General features: G+C 43.2%; 1 protein-coding gene across 2 annotated transcripts in view; it reads left to right on the forward strand.

Annotated features, from left to right (window-relative positions):
* Positions 1-4,192: 4,192 nt before the first annotated feature.
* LOC311503564 (uncharacterized protein) overlaps positions 4,193-16,964 on the forward strand; it is a 51,360-nt gene continuing 38,588 nt past the window's right edge. For both annotated transcript variants that reach the window (XM_084566361.1, XM_084566362.1), the window contains exons 1-2: positions 4,193-4,301; positions 4,393-4,469. In XM_084566361.1, coding sequence (XP_084422487.1) covers positions 4,243-4,301; positions 4,393-4,469 — 136 coding nt within the window. In that variant the 5' untranslated portion in view covers positions 4,193-4,242. The remainder of the gene's footprint in view (positions 4,302-4,392; positions 4,470-16,964) is intronic.

Below are 16,964 nucleotides of genomic sequence, written 5' to 3' on the forward strand. Positions count from 1 at the left end.
CACACAGCATTTATCACTGTTTGTCGTTGGCTGAAGGTTAATAGATTCCCTACAGTGGGTCAGAGATGGTGTCAGGAATCCTAGTGTCCATGATAAGAAATTATCAAAATATGAGCAGGAGAAAATTATCTGGAGGAAGGTCAACATTCGACCTTACGCTCACTCTGTTCAACATTATTCAGCGCGTGTGTTTTATTCTGCAACACTTGGCTTTCTAATCAAATCTCCTCTGTTCGTTGATTGAGGTAGGATTTAAAAATCACTACATGAATTTCATTGAATAAATCTCTTGGTGGCTTTGTCCTCCGCAAACATGCAAGTCTTTTAGCGGCTCTACGGTCTATTACAGCCACAAACAGCTTCACAAAATGGAAATTCCCTAGAAAAAAAAAAGCTCCTTTTCAGACTCTAAGCCATACACTGTTAGCAGATGTGTTTTCTTTTTGTGCGTTGGTGCGTTTTGATCTCGGCCTGCTTTCTCCCAGCCTTCAGCTAAAAAGCGATGACGATCTGGTATCTTACTGACTCATACAAGCAAGCGACCTCAGACTGGACCCCTTTTAATCTGCAGCCACCCACAGACTGAAATCTCCTGCTCTCACCCCCTTCCCTTGTGTTAATGTTTTCTTTGCACAGAAACGGCACCCTGTCGCCCTTTGTCTTCGTGTCGCTCACACCACAAAGAGTAGTCTTTTCAATTTGTTCTCTTACAAACACACAGACTACTGTGGAGATCCCAAAACACTCAGCGCAAAGTTCATTAACAGGCGCTTTGTCAAGACTCGACTTTACACCCTGTGGTATTTTTCAGGTAGGCCGCTAAAGAACGTCAGTGAGGTTTGGTTAAAGACAGACTGGTGATCAGTCAGAGAAGTGCTAGTAGTAAGAAGTACTTAACACATCAATGGAAAACCTGCGACACTCTAATGTGTGGGGTTCTTGGCCGAACGTTTGGTTTGTTTTCACCAAAACAGACCTCCATCATCCTTTCTGACTCAGACAAATACAGACTAAAGGGACACCTGTTTGGCGAAGAGAACACCTGCAGGCTTTTTCCTGCATGCCGGAATAGGAAGACTTCCCACTAAGCTAAACAAGAATGTTGGAGTGAGTGCTTAATGCTGGTGTAATAGACCACCACTTACAACACCCAGCTGTATAGCAGACAAGACATTTACAAAAAGAGTAAAAGAGTCGTCTGTATCCCGCTGTAAATTTATATATCCTGCAAACAGAAGGACGGTATGTTTGGGTTTTTGTTTTGAAATGTGATTTTGTGTTGATTTCATAAATTTCCCCTCAGTTTTTACCAAAGGGACAGAATTAACTTGTGCCACCTCTTGCGGGAAGCAAATGGCAGGAGCAGAAAGCCTATAAATGGATTAAAAAATGTGAAGCTGAGTAGTAAAAGGCTGTGAGACGTATATATTTTTGCCTATTTTGACTCTAAACGTTGATTTGATTATCTTGCAAGGTAACCGTGCGGAGGAATGTCGCCTGACTGCTGCTCTGGTCAGTCTGCGTGAGGTCAGTGAAGTGAAGACAGCTCACCGCCGATGCCGCCTCCCTAACAGCATCACTCACAGGCCGTGGTGGCTCTTATCTGTCTGAGCCGTCAAGAGACGAGGTCTGAACACATCCTTATCTGTCCTCCCCACTGCCACGCTGGCTCCCGAGGCTAGATGTGCTGCCGGGTGTTTGTGTGTGTTTGTTTCAGACGGATTCCATTTGGCACCAGCGCAGAGTGCTCCAGACATTGTGGCAGATGAATCACTGGTGGCATCATCGGCAGCAGAGATGAGCTGTTTCATTATACCTGTAATTGTGATTAAATATGTGTGTGGAAAACTGAATTTTAAAAGAAAGATGAGTTTGAGAATATATCGCGGAACAGAAAACATCTAAAAGTTTGCCTATTTCCTCAAAAGTCTTGCCTGGTCAGAATTTCTTGCCGAGCAAAGACCTTTGTGGCTTTGTCGCAGCGTAGTTGTGTAGCCATCAAATAACAGGCTGTATTTTTTTAAGGGCTAAATGTCTGTGAGTGAAATTTGGTGATCTAGGAATCACATCTCTTTGCTGATGACGTCGTATTTTTCTTTTATCTGAACTGTGACCCCTGCTGCTGTTAAAGGGCCGTTACAAATCTGACGTCTTTGTCCGTAGGGTCCAAATTGGAATTTAATGAGCTCAAGTAGCTCACGGTGTTTAAAATATGTGATGGGTGAGATGGGTTTGCTTTATAAAACCTTTCAGAAAACTGCTTCTACGTGAAATCATTAAGTGCTCGGTCTGAGCTGTCTAAAAGTCCAAACGTTGGACCCCAGGAAAGACATACACTATATTACCAAAAGTATTCGCTCACCCATTCAAATGATCAGAATCAGGTGTTCTAATCACTTGGCCTGGCCCCAGGTGTATAAATTCAAGCACTCAGGCATGCAGACTGTGAAACAAGACATTTGTGAAAGAATGGGCCGCTCTCAGGAGCTCAGTGAATTCCAGCGTGGAACTGTCATAGGATGCCACTTGTGCAACAAATCCAGTCGTGAAATTTCCTCGCTCCTAAATATTCCACAGTCAACTGTCAGCTCTATTATAACAAAATGGAAGCGTTTGGGAAAAACAGCAACTCAGCCACGAAGTGGTAGGCCACGTAAAGTGACGGAGAGGGGTCAGCGGATGCTGAAGCGCATAGTGCAAAGAGGTCGCCGACTTTCTGCACAGTCAATTGCTACAGAGCTACAAACTTCATGTGACCTTCAGATTAGCCCAAGTACAGTACGCAGAGAGCTTCATGGAATGGGTTTCCATGGCCGAGCAGCTGCAGCCAAGCCACACATCACCAAGTGCAATGCAAGGCGTCGGATGCAATGGTGTAAAGCACGCCGCCACTGGCCTCTAGAGCAGTGGAGACGCGTTCTCTGGAGTGATGAATCACGCTTTACCATCTGGCAATCTGATGGACGAGTCTGGGTTTGGAGGTTGCCAGGAGAACGGTACATTTCAGATTGCATTGTGCCAACTGTGAAATTTGGTGGAGGAGGAATTATGGTATGGGGTTGTTTTTCAGGAGCTGGGCTTGGCCCCTTAGTTCCAGTGAAAGGAACATTGAATGCTTCAGGATACCAAAACATTTTGGACAATTCCATGCTCCCAACCTTGTGGGAACAGTTTGGAGCGGGCCCCTTCCTCTTCCAACATGACTGTGCACCAGTGCACAAAGCAAGGTCCATAAAGACGTGGATGACAGAGTCTGGTGTGGATGAACTTGACTGGCCTGCACAGAGTCCTGACCTGAACCCGATAGAACACCTTTGGGATGAATTAGAGCGGAGACTGAGAGCCAGGCCTTCTCGACCAACATCAGTGTGTGACCTCACCAATGCGCTTTTGGAAGAATGGTCAAAAATTCCTATAAACACTCTCCTCAACCTTGTGGACAGTCTTCCCAGAAGAGTTGAAGCTGTAATAGCTGCAAAAGGTGGACCGACATCATATTGAATTCTATGAGTTAGGAATGGGATGGCACTTCAGTTCATGGAATGAGTAAAGGCAGGTGAGCGAATACTTTTGGTAATATAGTGTACAACAATCTGGTCTAAAATTATTATTTTTGCGCCAGGAAGAGTCGGAGTGGTGTGACTTGTGTGGACAAAGTTTTCCTGCTGCCATTATTGGACAATATTTAGAAAGAAGCTATCATGTCTTTGATGCCGGAGTTGACAAAAAGATCAAAAAGACATTTAATGCCAGCAGATAAGGCGAGGTTTAGTTTTAGCTGTCAAGTATTTTCTGTGATCCGTTGATAACTTCCTCGGCGCACTTAAAAGCAATCTGGATGCTGCGGATCTTGCCGTGTCTCCTCCCAGCGAGTCAAGGCCACACAAGAAAAGGGCTTTAAAGCGCCGGGAAAGCGAGGGGGAAACCACACCAGCGAGGAGGAGCAGGAGGAACGGGGGAGGAGGACTTAACTAGAGTGTGTTAATTTGTATCTGGAGTTGCGACGTCTGAGGGGAGGGCTGGATTAGAAAGCGGCGGTCCGTAGAGAGACGCAGGGAGTCGGGTTTCAGATTTGCGAGGGCCCCTTGAGTCTCCACGCACTGAAGCTGCCTTTGTTTGACTGGGAACCGGAGAGAGAGAGGAGGAGGAGGAGAGTTAGAGGCTTTTAGTTTGGAGTGGGAGTGAGTGAGAGAGAGAGAGAGAGCCAGAGCGGTTTCCATCCCTCTAATATCACTACCACATATGAACCAGGGGAGTTTTAGTGAGGATCTAAGCATACCATCACTGAAGATGACTTCACGGTAAATGAAACACACTTTGTTTTCTCTTGATAAGTTGTTTTAAGTGAACTTTTAGTTAGTTTTCTTGCTCTTTACTTCTGTTTTTGTGCAGCATTCCTCCCTGGTTCTTTGGATTATTTCTACTCGCCCTCCGGTCCTGCTGCTCCTCTGCCTATCAGCTGCTGGACGGTATGTGCACTATTTCTTGCTGGAAACCGCTCCCAAACTTTCTGCTAACTCGGGAGATTTCACGAGTCGAATGATAAAAAGGTTGCACTTGAGTCCTGTGAAGGAATGAATGCTGCATTGAGGCAGAGCGTGATGTTCACAGTGAAAACGGGAAGGTATCAAGATGCCCCGTGTCACATGGTTTCCTCCCAAGCACTTTGGAAAGTTTGCAGGCCACTGCTCTTAAATTATTGCCATGACATTAGAGCTGCATGAGGGAGACGCCGGTGGGCTTCTGTGCTGTGTGATGGCTTCAATTATTTCTGTCCTGATATGATTATCGGAGCCCCTGTGTCACGCTCCGCTGTTTCTGCAGATTGTTTTCACAGCTTAAAACTAGACTTTTCCCCAATGATTAAGAGATCAATTAGAACCCTTCAATGTGGTTCCAATTAGTGCTGGAAGAACTGCAGATTTTCTTTTCCACTTGCAATTGGAAACAGGCAAAACCTCACAGCTTGCACGCTGACAGACGAGCTCCGCAATCAGTAGCTTTGTGTAATTAAGGCAGTGAAGATGATGTAATTGTGTTGGAAGGTGCTCGTCAGAGGTGAAGGTCGTCGTCGGTTGTGTCTGAGAGCTCCGTTTTATTAGCCTTCATCCTGACAAGACACGCCAGTGTGCCATCACTGCTTTCGTCAGTGTGGTGGAATCCGGTTTGGCATTTGGAGTTATGTGTGTGGATATCTTGACCTGTGATCACCATGAAGACCTCCGTGTCACAAAAGCAGCATTGTCCAGGCCCGGTCTAATGATTACAAGGTCTCTTTAGCTAATGTGGATGTTCTGAATTAAACACCACTTGGACAAAGTTGTAAAACCACTTTCAATAAAACCTTGGCTCTAACTATGAGACAAATCACGCATAATATCGGCATCCCAGCACAGCGCGATGGTGGATGTGTGTGAGTGAGTGGGTGGGTCTTGTCCAGCTAAAGAAAAGTTTTTCTTGTGTGACTTTGTCGCCTGCTTTCCTCTACTGTAAGTCCTGCAGATGTTGGCTGAGCCAGATGCTCCACTCTCAGGGCTGTTTGTACATTTGCCATATTTATAATCCTCTGCAATGATTCACTTTTTCAAGCAGGGAGAAAAGAAGTGCGCGTCTGTGTGCATGCGTGCGTGCAGAGGAGGGGAAAAGAAGAAGTGTTTGTGTGCGCACACGCATGCTGGCTCACTTGCCAGAGAGAGCACCAGGGACAAATATTTCCAGGCTGCATGCTGTAAATATTCTTGAAAACAGAGCTGTAGCCGTGGCAACGTTCACATTTCTGGGGATGATTGTAGAAATAAAGCCGATACAGTCCTTGTCCTTAGTGTGAAGTGGTGTACCGGCTTTTGAGTGATGTTCTTAGGTGGACGCAGAAGAACTGAGAGCTGGCAGGACAAACGAAATTCCACAACTGGAAATTCAGAGCTCTTTCACATCTGAGGTTTGACACAAAAACTAAATTTAGTTGTATACATGTATACATGTAGTGGTGCTGATATTAACTCAGAGTCTGTTGATGAACGACACCACGAGTTAAGAAGGGCCCAGCCATCAAAAGAAGAGTCATAAAAGCATATCCTCAAGGAATTAGCTGCTTTGAATCTTCACTAATGAGAAGCATGTTAACCAAACACAGCGTGTAGTGCAGCATCACATCTAAACACATGCCTTTGTGCCACACCTACAAGAAGAACACACGCATATGCAAACTCGCATCTCATCCCTGGTGTTGTCCATCTGCCGTACACATGGTCATTATTCACAAATGATAATGTTTTTAATTATGGTGAAACAACACCAACGCACTGAGTCACTTGGCTGTCGGGGATAATGGATGCAACGACGTGGCGGGTGCTGCGAGTTTTAGAAACTGCGGTTGCGATGATTGCATTGAACTAGACATTGAGGACCCGGGTGACGATGTAAATGGCTAGATTGCTATGATGCAAGCCCTTAGAGGTCACTGAAGGGCGGTGTTGGCTTACAGCGGCGGAGAACCACGAACCCGGAGGCTGGCAAATGATTTTAACCGATTCACACGGAAGCTACATTTGACTTGCAGATGAATGCATTTCGAAACATTTTGAGTCATAGATAGTTCATTTAAATCCATTTCAAAACAGAACACATGCTATTTGGAAGAAAAACAGTTGCTCACACAAGTTTTTATTTAAAAGTTAAACAGGCTGGTGTTTGCTCAGTGAAAGTCAATAGTTGTTCTTTTTTTTTGCCCAACTTCCCCTCCTGAAGTGTTTGCTGCTGCCTACATAACCAACCCTTTGATCATCACCGATCAAACCAAAGACTCAGATGAGAAACTTTGGTAGAATGAAACTTTAAAAAGGGGCACTTCACCAATTTTACATACGAGTGTCTTTACAGGTCTTGGCCGGTACATACTACAGATAGTATGTACCGGCTTAAAGCTAGTGACAGCAGAGTACTCTTCTAAACCTTCATGATGCTCCATGAAGAATACATTCATGTAATTGTCTAATCCAAGTCTGACATTACATGCCGGATGGCAGAAGTGCTCCAGGTTCACTCAGTTCTTTGGATCAGTTGATTTAATATTGGTGCTAATTCATTCATTCATTCATTCATTCATTAACATGACTCTACTGATACTTTGACTATGCTTAATCGGAACGACATTTGCATTTACTTTTGTGCCCAAACAAACGCTGGGCAGAAAACTCAACACATTATTGTAGATGATAGAGAAAGGAGACAACAGAAGTAGGGAGAGAGGCTGATAGTTTTGAACTTTTCTCAATGTGTAAATCCAGAATCTATTCATAGCAAGAGCAGTAACACCTGTGGATTAGCACTTAATAGATCTGTCAACAGACGCATGCTGACATTGAATATAAGGAAGTATTCTGTAAATCCTTCCACGTACATTTGGTCTTGATTCAATCCTAACAAGACCCTGGTTTGGCTTCAGCTGGATGTAGGTCATCTGCACTGCAGGCCTGCGCAGAGGTATCATGTCAGGTTTTGATTAAAGCTCGCAATTTCAGCTCTAGCACAATAGAGCCGGGTCCTGGCCAACAGTGACTTCACGAATAAGCGAGGAGACTTTTAAAGTGTGCGACATTTTCCTATAAATGAATGTCCAGCTTGTTTCCATCCGCGAGATATGATGTAATAGGCCAGTGAGTCAGCTTCCATCCAGTATGTGAAAGTTTTTTTTTAACACTAACAAACACGTAATGCTAGACAGCCAGTTCATGGAAAGATGTCAAATAAAAAACAAGCAGGTGATATCGTTTTGCCTAAACAAGGCGAGGGTTGCCAGATGTTTCTTTGACCACATCGATGTGTGTTTATCCTCTGCATGTCAAATGTGCAAGTGTCCTGTACGTGGTTTTGCAGAGTAAAAATCGCTGCATCTGCTGAGTTACCGCATGAGGTAATGGTATAATGTTTACATCCGAGACATTCTGCAGACGCATGCATAAAAACCAATGAGCTGATGGATACAGCACCACTGCAAAAATGAAATCAGTTTTACGTGGATGTTTTACGACGCTGAAGCAGTTTTCATATATACATGTTTGGCTCAAGGAGAGTCAAGCAAGGCGCGTCAGGATTTCTGGTTGGCTTGGAATCATAGAGCTCCCTTTACAAAACACAGGAGAGTTTATCTAATAAATTATCCCAGTGAATCCGTCATTTATAAGACAACACCATTATTTCCACTGCTAAAAATAAAGACACTGAGGCTGCATGACCCAAGAAGGTGAAGTCGATGTTGTTTGTGTGTTTCCAGTCTTAAGATAAACTAATCACCTGCATTTCCCAGATGTTGGGTTCGAAATTTATGTCTCTTTCCGTTTCTAGTCTGCCAACGTGAATTAGTCTCTCTGTGAAACTTATTTTAATATTTTAAAATGTCCTCATGGTTTCACAGGTTTTTTCAGTTTGTGGTTGTGACTTGAGCCCGTCTTGTGGTGTCACTGAGCTCAAACTGATTCAAGATGTTTGTGTTCCAGCTGCATCCCAGGTTATTCCTGTTTACTTGCAAGACTTGCACCAGTATAACGGTGATCTCTATCTGGATTGTTATTAATTCCTCTCTAATTGTAGTTTAAAAAAAGAAAAAAGAAAACTCACGTAAAACTTTTTAAAGGATGAGGAGGCCTGTAAAAGCAGCAGCTCGAGGGCCACTAACTATCGATCCTGCTGACATAACAGTTTGAAAGCTGCTGCTCTGCAGTCTCCGGGCTTGTTCTGCTCATAATCTAAAGCAAACCCTGAACCAAAAAAACATGTGCGTTATCCTGGAGGGTAAACAGGAATGGCTAAATTTGTCCTGGACAAAACAAGCCACTATTTTAAGTGGCGAACACAGTGTGACGGACAGCGTCGGGTGAGATAGATGACTCTCTTCAAAGCCTGAAAACCGGAGGACAAACACAGGATGTGTTCGGTGTAGGAATGTATGGGAGGATAAAGGTGTGACGGCAAATGTCACTCTGACCTCCTTTTTTGTCCTCGTGTAGTTCATATTGTTTGTCCTCTTTAAGTAAACCGCTGGTGACTGCGAACACATCCGCACGGGAATCTTAAAACCCCCTTTAACTGTAATTGATGGGGCACTTTAACAAGCTCAGACTCGTAAGATAACGTATCTTTGCTTAACCACCCATTAATCCTTTCTTATCTGACTGTCCATCGTCGCTCATTCATATCAAAGCTCTGGCCATCAAAGGATTTTCGAGCTAAATGCTTCATGCCGGAGCACTTTGTCATCGACTATTTTCCTTCCTTGGTCTTTCGTTTAAAATTGATGATGCTGATTAAACAGAACAACACCCCCTCCTCTTTTACATACTGTATGTAACTGAACAGTTTTGAATCCAGACATTCATTCTCCACTGAGGACAGACTCTTTTTCTACTTTCTCACCTGCGGGTCAAAGTTCCTCGTGTTGTTGAAGTATCTGAGCGACCGCTGGCTGGATTTGCGTCCACATTTGGACATTTCGTGTTCCCAGATGATTTATCAGAGTGACTTTGTTGATCCCTTGAAGTTTCCACAGCCCGCTGGTGTGTTGCTTTGCAACACAATCTGGCCTGAAATGTTTGATAAACACCTTCCAACCGCCACTGATGAAGAAGCCGGGAGCGAGCCTTTTTACTCTACGCCCCTGAAGTGTGGCAAAAACCAGAAAACTGTTTCTGATTCAAAGAGAATTCTTCTCTGGAGCCGTGTTGGAACATCACGGCTCACCAACATGGTTACAGCTGTAAATCGTTGTTAGCGAACCGCAGTACATCCTGTGCACAATGAGCGCTTTATCCCCCACAGAATATGACACATGATATAACGTATGAGTTTTCCTGTAGGAAATGGCACGCTCACGGGCTTAGAGGTGCATCAAAACTCCCACTTCACAATAATGCAAAGTGCTCTGAATTGGCGTGTTTATTTTTCTGGGAGCGGTCGCCATCCTGTCTTTTGCACCACAGAAGCCCCGGTGGGTGAAAACATGGAATTATTTTTTTATTTTTTACAGTCTGGAAATGGTCCGTCAGGGCGGAAAGATGGAGCAGGAACAAACAGGTGTCTGTTTAGATGTGTGGAGGCGACACAGAGAGAGAGGGAGGACATGACCTGTCACAGTGAGGAACATCTGAGTGTGTGATGAGATCATGGAGTGCAGAGCAGCAGCTTGTGGCTCAAAAATAGACCAATAGCATGTAAGAAAGTATAATTTACACCATCCCATACTGGTCTAATATTGTGTACCTTGTGCATGTCCTATATAGATTATGCATTTCTACTTGTGTGTGCTGCAGGAGTCTGTCAATGTGGTCAGATATATGAGCACTTCTTGTTTTTTTTTCCTGTTTTGTTGACCTGGAATATCTCCTTCACCCTCCTCTGCACTCTGATCTCAGCATGTTTGCTCTGTCTGCTGCCTCTAAACCAGGATGTTTGTATTGGAGATAACGTTAGCTCACAGTCAACCTAAATAATGGTAAACTCAAGGTTACATCGCATGTGACCTCCTGAAGTCTTTTATGTAATGTTTAACCGACTAATCATCTGAAAATGGTCCAGAGATATTTGGAGCATTTCGCCCCGAATCGGTTGAACGTTAAATCCGAAAGGGTTCGTCTGCCTCTGCTCCTCTGTGAAGGCTTTGCTCGGTGTCTTAGAGTGTGGCTTCGGGGATTTGCTCCCTTTTCTATCAAAGCGCAAAAGGGAGGTTGGCAAAGTGATGTTGGGCGATAAGACTCTGCGCAAGGCAGGCGGCTTCTTCCCCACCAAAATAGTGCGTTATCTCTGATGTAGGATCAAGGTATGAATAGTTCTCGCTATTAGTTATTTCAGTATTATTAAAACTGAGCCAGACTAACTTATCTGCAGTGACTCTGGACAATCTTTAACAAGGTTTCTTTAGGCTGTGGTGCTGGTATATTGTCTCAACCTTGACCCCTCACGACTCTCCCATCTAGCTGATGGATCACGTGTGGTCAGCAGCAACAACAAGAAAAAAGACTTCAAAGAAAGTCTCAAGGTTGAACTTTTCACTGCAGAAACTTGAACTTTGTCTTGTTTCCATAGTTGGACCGTGTTTACCCAGGGTGAAGATCACCTGCTTGATTAGATTAGATTATGATAGTCTGGTGGATTTAATTGTAATTGCAGAGGTGGTTTTATTTTGTTAACATGTTGAGGGATGGGTAAGAAGATTCCACAACTGAAATAAGTAGTATTCTCTGAAGAGGATCTGTATTGAAGATTCGATTGTTTCTCAGCGGGAGGTGGAATTAGTGGTGGCGGCGGCGGCGGCGGCGGCGGCGGCGTGGTCGTGTGCACTCAGCTGGCCTGCAGATGTCTGTGAGCACACTGTCGACTCACTTCCTGAAACACAAATCCAATTAATGGCTTGGTCTCAATTAACCTTATTGTTTCACCAGCGCAGGCGAGTAAACATCGACAAACAACAACGGCCTCTTTCTCTTCTTCCTTTCAGTCACTTTTCTTGCCTCTTCATTCTCGTTCGTTTGTTTTTTTCAATTTCTCTACTTTGTTTTCAGGCACGGTTCACAAAGAGATCAGTGCTGTTTTTAGTGTTGCTGTTAGTCCGGGAAATTCATGGGGGAAATAATAACTCTTTTTCTCACCTCGGTCTGTGGTTTGTTCTTTACTGTTTTTTTTGGTCGGCCTCTCATTAGCACTACCAGTTCTTGCATTTGCGGAAGTACTAGACTCTTTCTCTTGCAACCCTCCAAAACCATAATTATACGGCAATTTTCCGTCAAAAAAGGGGAACAAATGTGGTAATAAATCTGCTTTTCCTTTCACTGGATCATTGTATTCTCTCAGTCTGAGAGCATTCGTGACGAAAGATAGAGGAGACGGAGGTATAAGGATGGACTGTCCAACTTTTTCATTGTCTCTTTCTGTGCACAGAATTTATTTCTTCACTATAGCGTGCTTGTGGCTTCTAACTGGGATTCACTGGCATGTCATCCCATAAAAACTCTGATTCTGAAAACGCTTGTGGTCAGATAAAGTGTGATCCTAGACGGCTGCAAACATGACCTCAAGTCTGTCTGCTGGCAGAGATGAAGCCAAACATCTCTCCCTCTCTCCCTCTCTCTCTCTCTCTCTCTCTGCAGCAGTGGGCTTGTGATAAACTAGATTAGTTCTGTGCGTCTCTGGTTGATGCATGTAATGCAATATGGAACGTATTTTCTTGTATCCGGCGTCATGAGGTTATGACGTGACCCAAGTTAATGAGTTCTGTGGAATTTTTAGTCAATGATCTGCAATAAAAAAGACACAGAAATGGTCAAAATGGCTTGGAAATATCCCAAAGGGCTTTTAAATATCCATCCAAACATGCTCCAGTGATGATGAGGGGAAGTGTTTTGGGCGGTTCACTCGATTTCACTTCAACTTGTTTGACAGTTTTGCTTCAGTGTGATTATGGCTAGAGGTGTGATTTTTATTATTTCTCTTTGTGGCCTTACAAGAGATTGGATCAAATCATAGCGAAGATAAATAAGAATATTAACATGTATGTTAGAGGTGTGTTTGTTCAGTTCTGTTGAGCCCTTGACTTTAAAATGAGAAACAGATTTGTGTATCAACGTTGTCAAGCATAACCGTGCCGCAGCAATCAGGCATATTGATGACTTTAAAATCAGTTTATTTAACCTGAGGGGATTACGGATTATTCGCACATACGCTCTATGGTTTAATGTTAAGACTAGGCCGTAAAATCCGATGGATATATAATCACACTGACATTATTCTCCTCAACATGTTGTTGGTGGGGTGAGTGGAGCATGAACAACTCTTTGCAGCTAAAGTTAATCCTTTCAAGTTTTGCCGTTTGGCAGGTTTGAGCTGAAAGGCTGCAGAATAAACTGTGCTCTTTTATTGTGAAAATGTGGTTCTTGTCTCGTTTTGAATAATGCAACACTTTGTAGCTTCATAGAAGCGAATGGACAAAGGCAAAACTCGTAGGTGTAACGAGGATTTGTGAAGAAGAAATTCTTCACAAAAGCCTTTTGTGGTATTTAAGTTTCCAGGAACAATTTTGGTTTTCCAGTGGCTCCGAGACAAACTAGATGAGTGCAGAGGGCTTTGTTTTTCTTCGTCTTCAAGACTTGGTTGAACAATGCTGTCATCACTCAGTGCCTCAGCAACACCAGACATCCCATTCTGCCGCTTGGACCCCTCAAGCTTTCGGCAGCTTCTTTTTAGCCGGAGAAGAAAGAAAAACAGATCCATTTTCCAAAGAGCTTTCAAAGTCAAGAGCTAGGTCAACACCTATTCAGCACCACAGAAAGTCCTGATGTTTTCATTGCACATAATTGGAAATATTTGCTTATTGGGTATAATTGGTCTGGAAACAAAAACAGAATCGCTGCTTAATTGGGCTCAAGACATTAATTGTCAAATTTTGGGTCAGCCGGACAAGTTTTTTACCCTTCATGAGACCACCAATGAGCTGCATTCCAGCTTCCAAACATTTCAACGGCCCCTTCTACCAAAGTGCAGAGAAAACAACAGATCCAGCCCTCCCCAGACATTAAAGCAAAAGCCAGCCTTTATGTAGCTCTCATTCTCCCAAAAATGTTTCACCAGCTCCTTTCAGTAAGAGGCCTAAGACAGACCTGGCAAAAGTCAAACTGTGTGAAATGTTCTTTCAAAGAACATGCGACAGCTCACTTTTTTTTCCCGCCTTTTCTGAAAATGTTTCTTTTACTGTTAAAAGCTGAGTCACTTTGACCAGAATGCAATGAAATAATTAGATGTTTTTCTGTTTACTTAGCGTAAGTAATCAACTTACTTCCCAAAAACTGTCCTTCCCCTTGTGACGTCTTTACTCGTAAAATCTGAATAGATGTTGGCGCCGGTGATAAGATGAATGCAGTAGCTTTAATGGAAAATCACGGTGGTTAGCAGGATGTATCTGGCACACAAGGCCTTAAATTAACTGCAACACTAAAATGCTGGTAGATTTTGCCTGTGGTGTGTTTGGCAAACCTCATGGTCTCCCCCTCGTAGGGCGCTACATAAATTTTTAAACTAGTTGATTCTGTTTTGTTGTATTTTCTAATCCATCACAGCTGTATAATTTGCTTTTTGGCATGCCTGATTTTTAGCATCTGAAAGTTTTGTGCTCATAGATATCAAATATAGTGCACCTTCTCCTGATATATGGATGCAATCATGATAACATAACGCACTTTTTTTAAAGGGTTGACTCTTTATTTTATTGATAAAACCGTTATATTTTTGTACGGTTTCGTTTTGACTAGACTGAGAGCAAAACACGCAATTTTCCCAACCCCCTGCTCCAAATAAAAAAAGTCCCGTCTCCTTGCATTTGAACAATGCCCTGTTCGGCACACATAGACCCTGATCGGCACACACCAACAGCTGAGTCAAACCTGGAAGCGTGGCTGAGGGGAAGAGATCCAATTTACTGTGATGTTGTGGTTGCCTGAGGAGACCTCTACTCATTTAGCAGGCAACCCTGAATTTGATAACTCTCCCATTGGCAGCAGATATGAAACATGAACTCTGCTCCAATATCCTCTCGGCAAATAACGCCAACTGGAAAATTGCTTTACTTATAATGCATGGTTGAGCAAAAACCTAATTGTGAACACCCCATTTCAGCTTTGGCAAAAATGTTATCTTTTGTTTTCATCTTTTTCATTGAATTCACTGAATACAACAAAGCAAGGCTTGTTTCAGATGAGCTTAGTACCTGAGTAGGAGCTTGCCAGAGATTGTACCAGCTAATTGTGAGGAAGTACTTTACTCTAGATGAGTGCGGGCGACCAGACGGGAAGCTGAGGCAATTCAGTTTTTCTTCATGGTATAATAAAATGAAGAACACATTAAGAAAATGTATGATTTAAACAGACATTTAAAAAGATTAAAGAGAGACTTACAGAGAGGGAAACAAGACCTTTGGGTAAAGGCAAAACGTCATTCAATTCATTTTCCTCTTTATTCATTCTGATGACTTTTCTCATTGATCCTTGCGAGGCTCTAAAGACAAACAAAAAAATCATCTTTTACTACAAAATGAGTGACCTACTTTAGCTTAAGATACTGTGTCTTCTTTTGGTTTAAAAGTAAATAAAAAAGGAAAAGTAAAGTCTACAAATAAAACCCTGCCCACGTGTTTGATAATGCATTTATGAAGCTAGATCTTCTTGTCGTCACGCTATTTAAAAAGAAAATGCAGTCAATCATGCAGGTCCATCTGGGTTCACTAGCCCCAATTTTTGGAGGTATGAACCAAAGTTCATTGGGGTAAACATTTGGGAAACTCAAAGTGTGCCCTCAAACATTATTTCAACTTAGGCCCTGTCCACACGTAAACGCAAATACGCCAAAACGGAGGTTTTTTTAATCGTTTTGGCCGAGCGTCCAGACGTATCCTGTAAACGCATTGCCCTAAAACGCACTTTTCTGAAAACGGGTCCCAGGGTGGATAAATTTGAAAACGCAGCTCTAGCGTTTCCTTGTGGACACAGAAAAACGAAAACGATGACGTCATCGTATGCGTCCCCCCCCCCAGCAGCCTTACACCTCCCGTGAGCGAAACGTCTCGTAACAACATCAACAACAATGGCGGACTACATGCTAGTTTTCCTGCTGGAGAAGATATTGAGCCTATTAGGGTTACCAGGGCAAAATATCATGCTCCTGTGCCACCACGCTGAGCAAAAAAGGCGATTTGTAAACAGCGCTCAGGCTTTGTGCGCATGCTCCGCCTCTTCCTCTCCATTTTTGGTGAATTTCTGAAACCGAAACAGCGCCACTTATAGGCCTGGAATAGGAAGTAGCGTTTTCGGTCGAGCAGAAACGGACCCGTATGGACGCGGATATTTCTTGAAACGATGACGTCGAAAACGGAGAGAAAAAAGATCGTTTTCGTACGTGTGGACAGGGCCTTAGTATCTTGCCACCGCATCTCGCCAAAGTGCCAATCATCTCTACAACTCATTGTATTTCAGTAATTTTCCATAGTCTCTTGTCGCCGTTGGTCTGTTTTCTTTTCACCCTCATCAGGCCAGGTCAAACTCTTAGAGATACACATGGGACTGCCTGATAAACAGATGGGAAAGTTTAAACTTCTCTACATAAGACCATCTCTGAAGAAGAACTCTATAATCAGATAGAAGCAAAGTCATCGTTATTTCCTACACTGTGGGGCATGTGGCTGCTCATACCAAACTATCCCAACAGGTGTTTTGGTTTTCCAGCATTTGTTACCAATTTGTATGCATTGTCAGTGCTGAAATCAATTTACTTTGCAAACAAATCATATTTTTATGTTGAAAACTGCTTCCTGAAGGGCTGGAAATGGTTAGAATGGGAGCAGAAATGCACATGTGATTGTTCGGAGCAATGGTTAGCGATAAACCAAACAAAACAGCTTGGTCTTCAAATATCGCTTGTCAGCGAAAAGTTGAAACTTGAACTCAATAGCCAAATCCCAAATACCTGTTAAGCGTATCATACTGTCAGTTTATGTTATGAATGAAAAAAAAGGTCAGATGTTGAGGATCAAAGCTGCTGTCAGCGCGCCAGCAGGTACTTGAGGGTTTTTTTTAGAGGCTAACAGCTACGTGCAATCTCCTCTGTCATAGGCTGACTGTCAGCAAGGAGTGAGGCCAGCTTCTAAATCTGGAAAGCTTTACACCCATGTATAAACTCACACACCCAACACACACACAGCTTTAGACTAGCTGAACCAAGGTTGGGTCGTAACATTTGTTTCTGGATTAGGTTACTTCAACAATGGCTCTGTAAATCAAACTGCTCATTCCGGAGAGCACTGAGGCAGTTCATGGTTAGAGAGGTACACAGTTACACTGTGGGGAGTCCCTCGTAAGGTAAATCATTACATTATATGGTAAAGACCTGGTTTGATATTAGGCTTAATTTAAGGTTTAGGGTTAAGCAAGTAG

The sequence above is a fragment of the Chelon labrosus genome (genome assembly GCF_963514085.1).
Source record: "Chelon labrosus genome assembly, chromosome: 18".
Classification (NCBI taxonomy): Eukaryota; Metazoa; Chordata; class Actinopteri; order Mugiliformes; family Mugilidae; genus Chelon; species Chelon labrosus.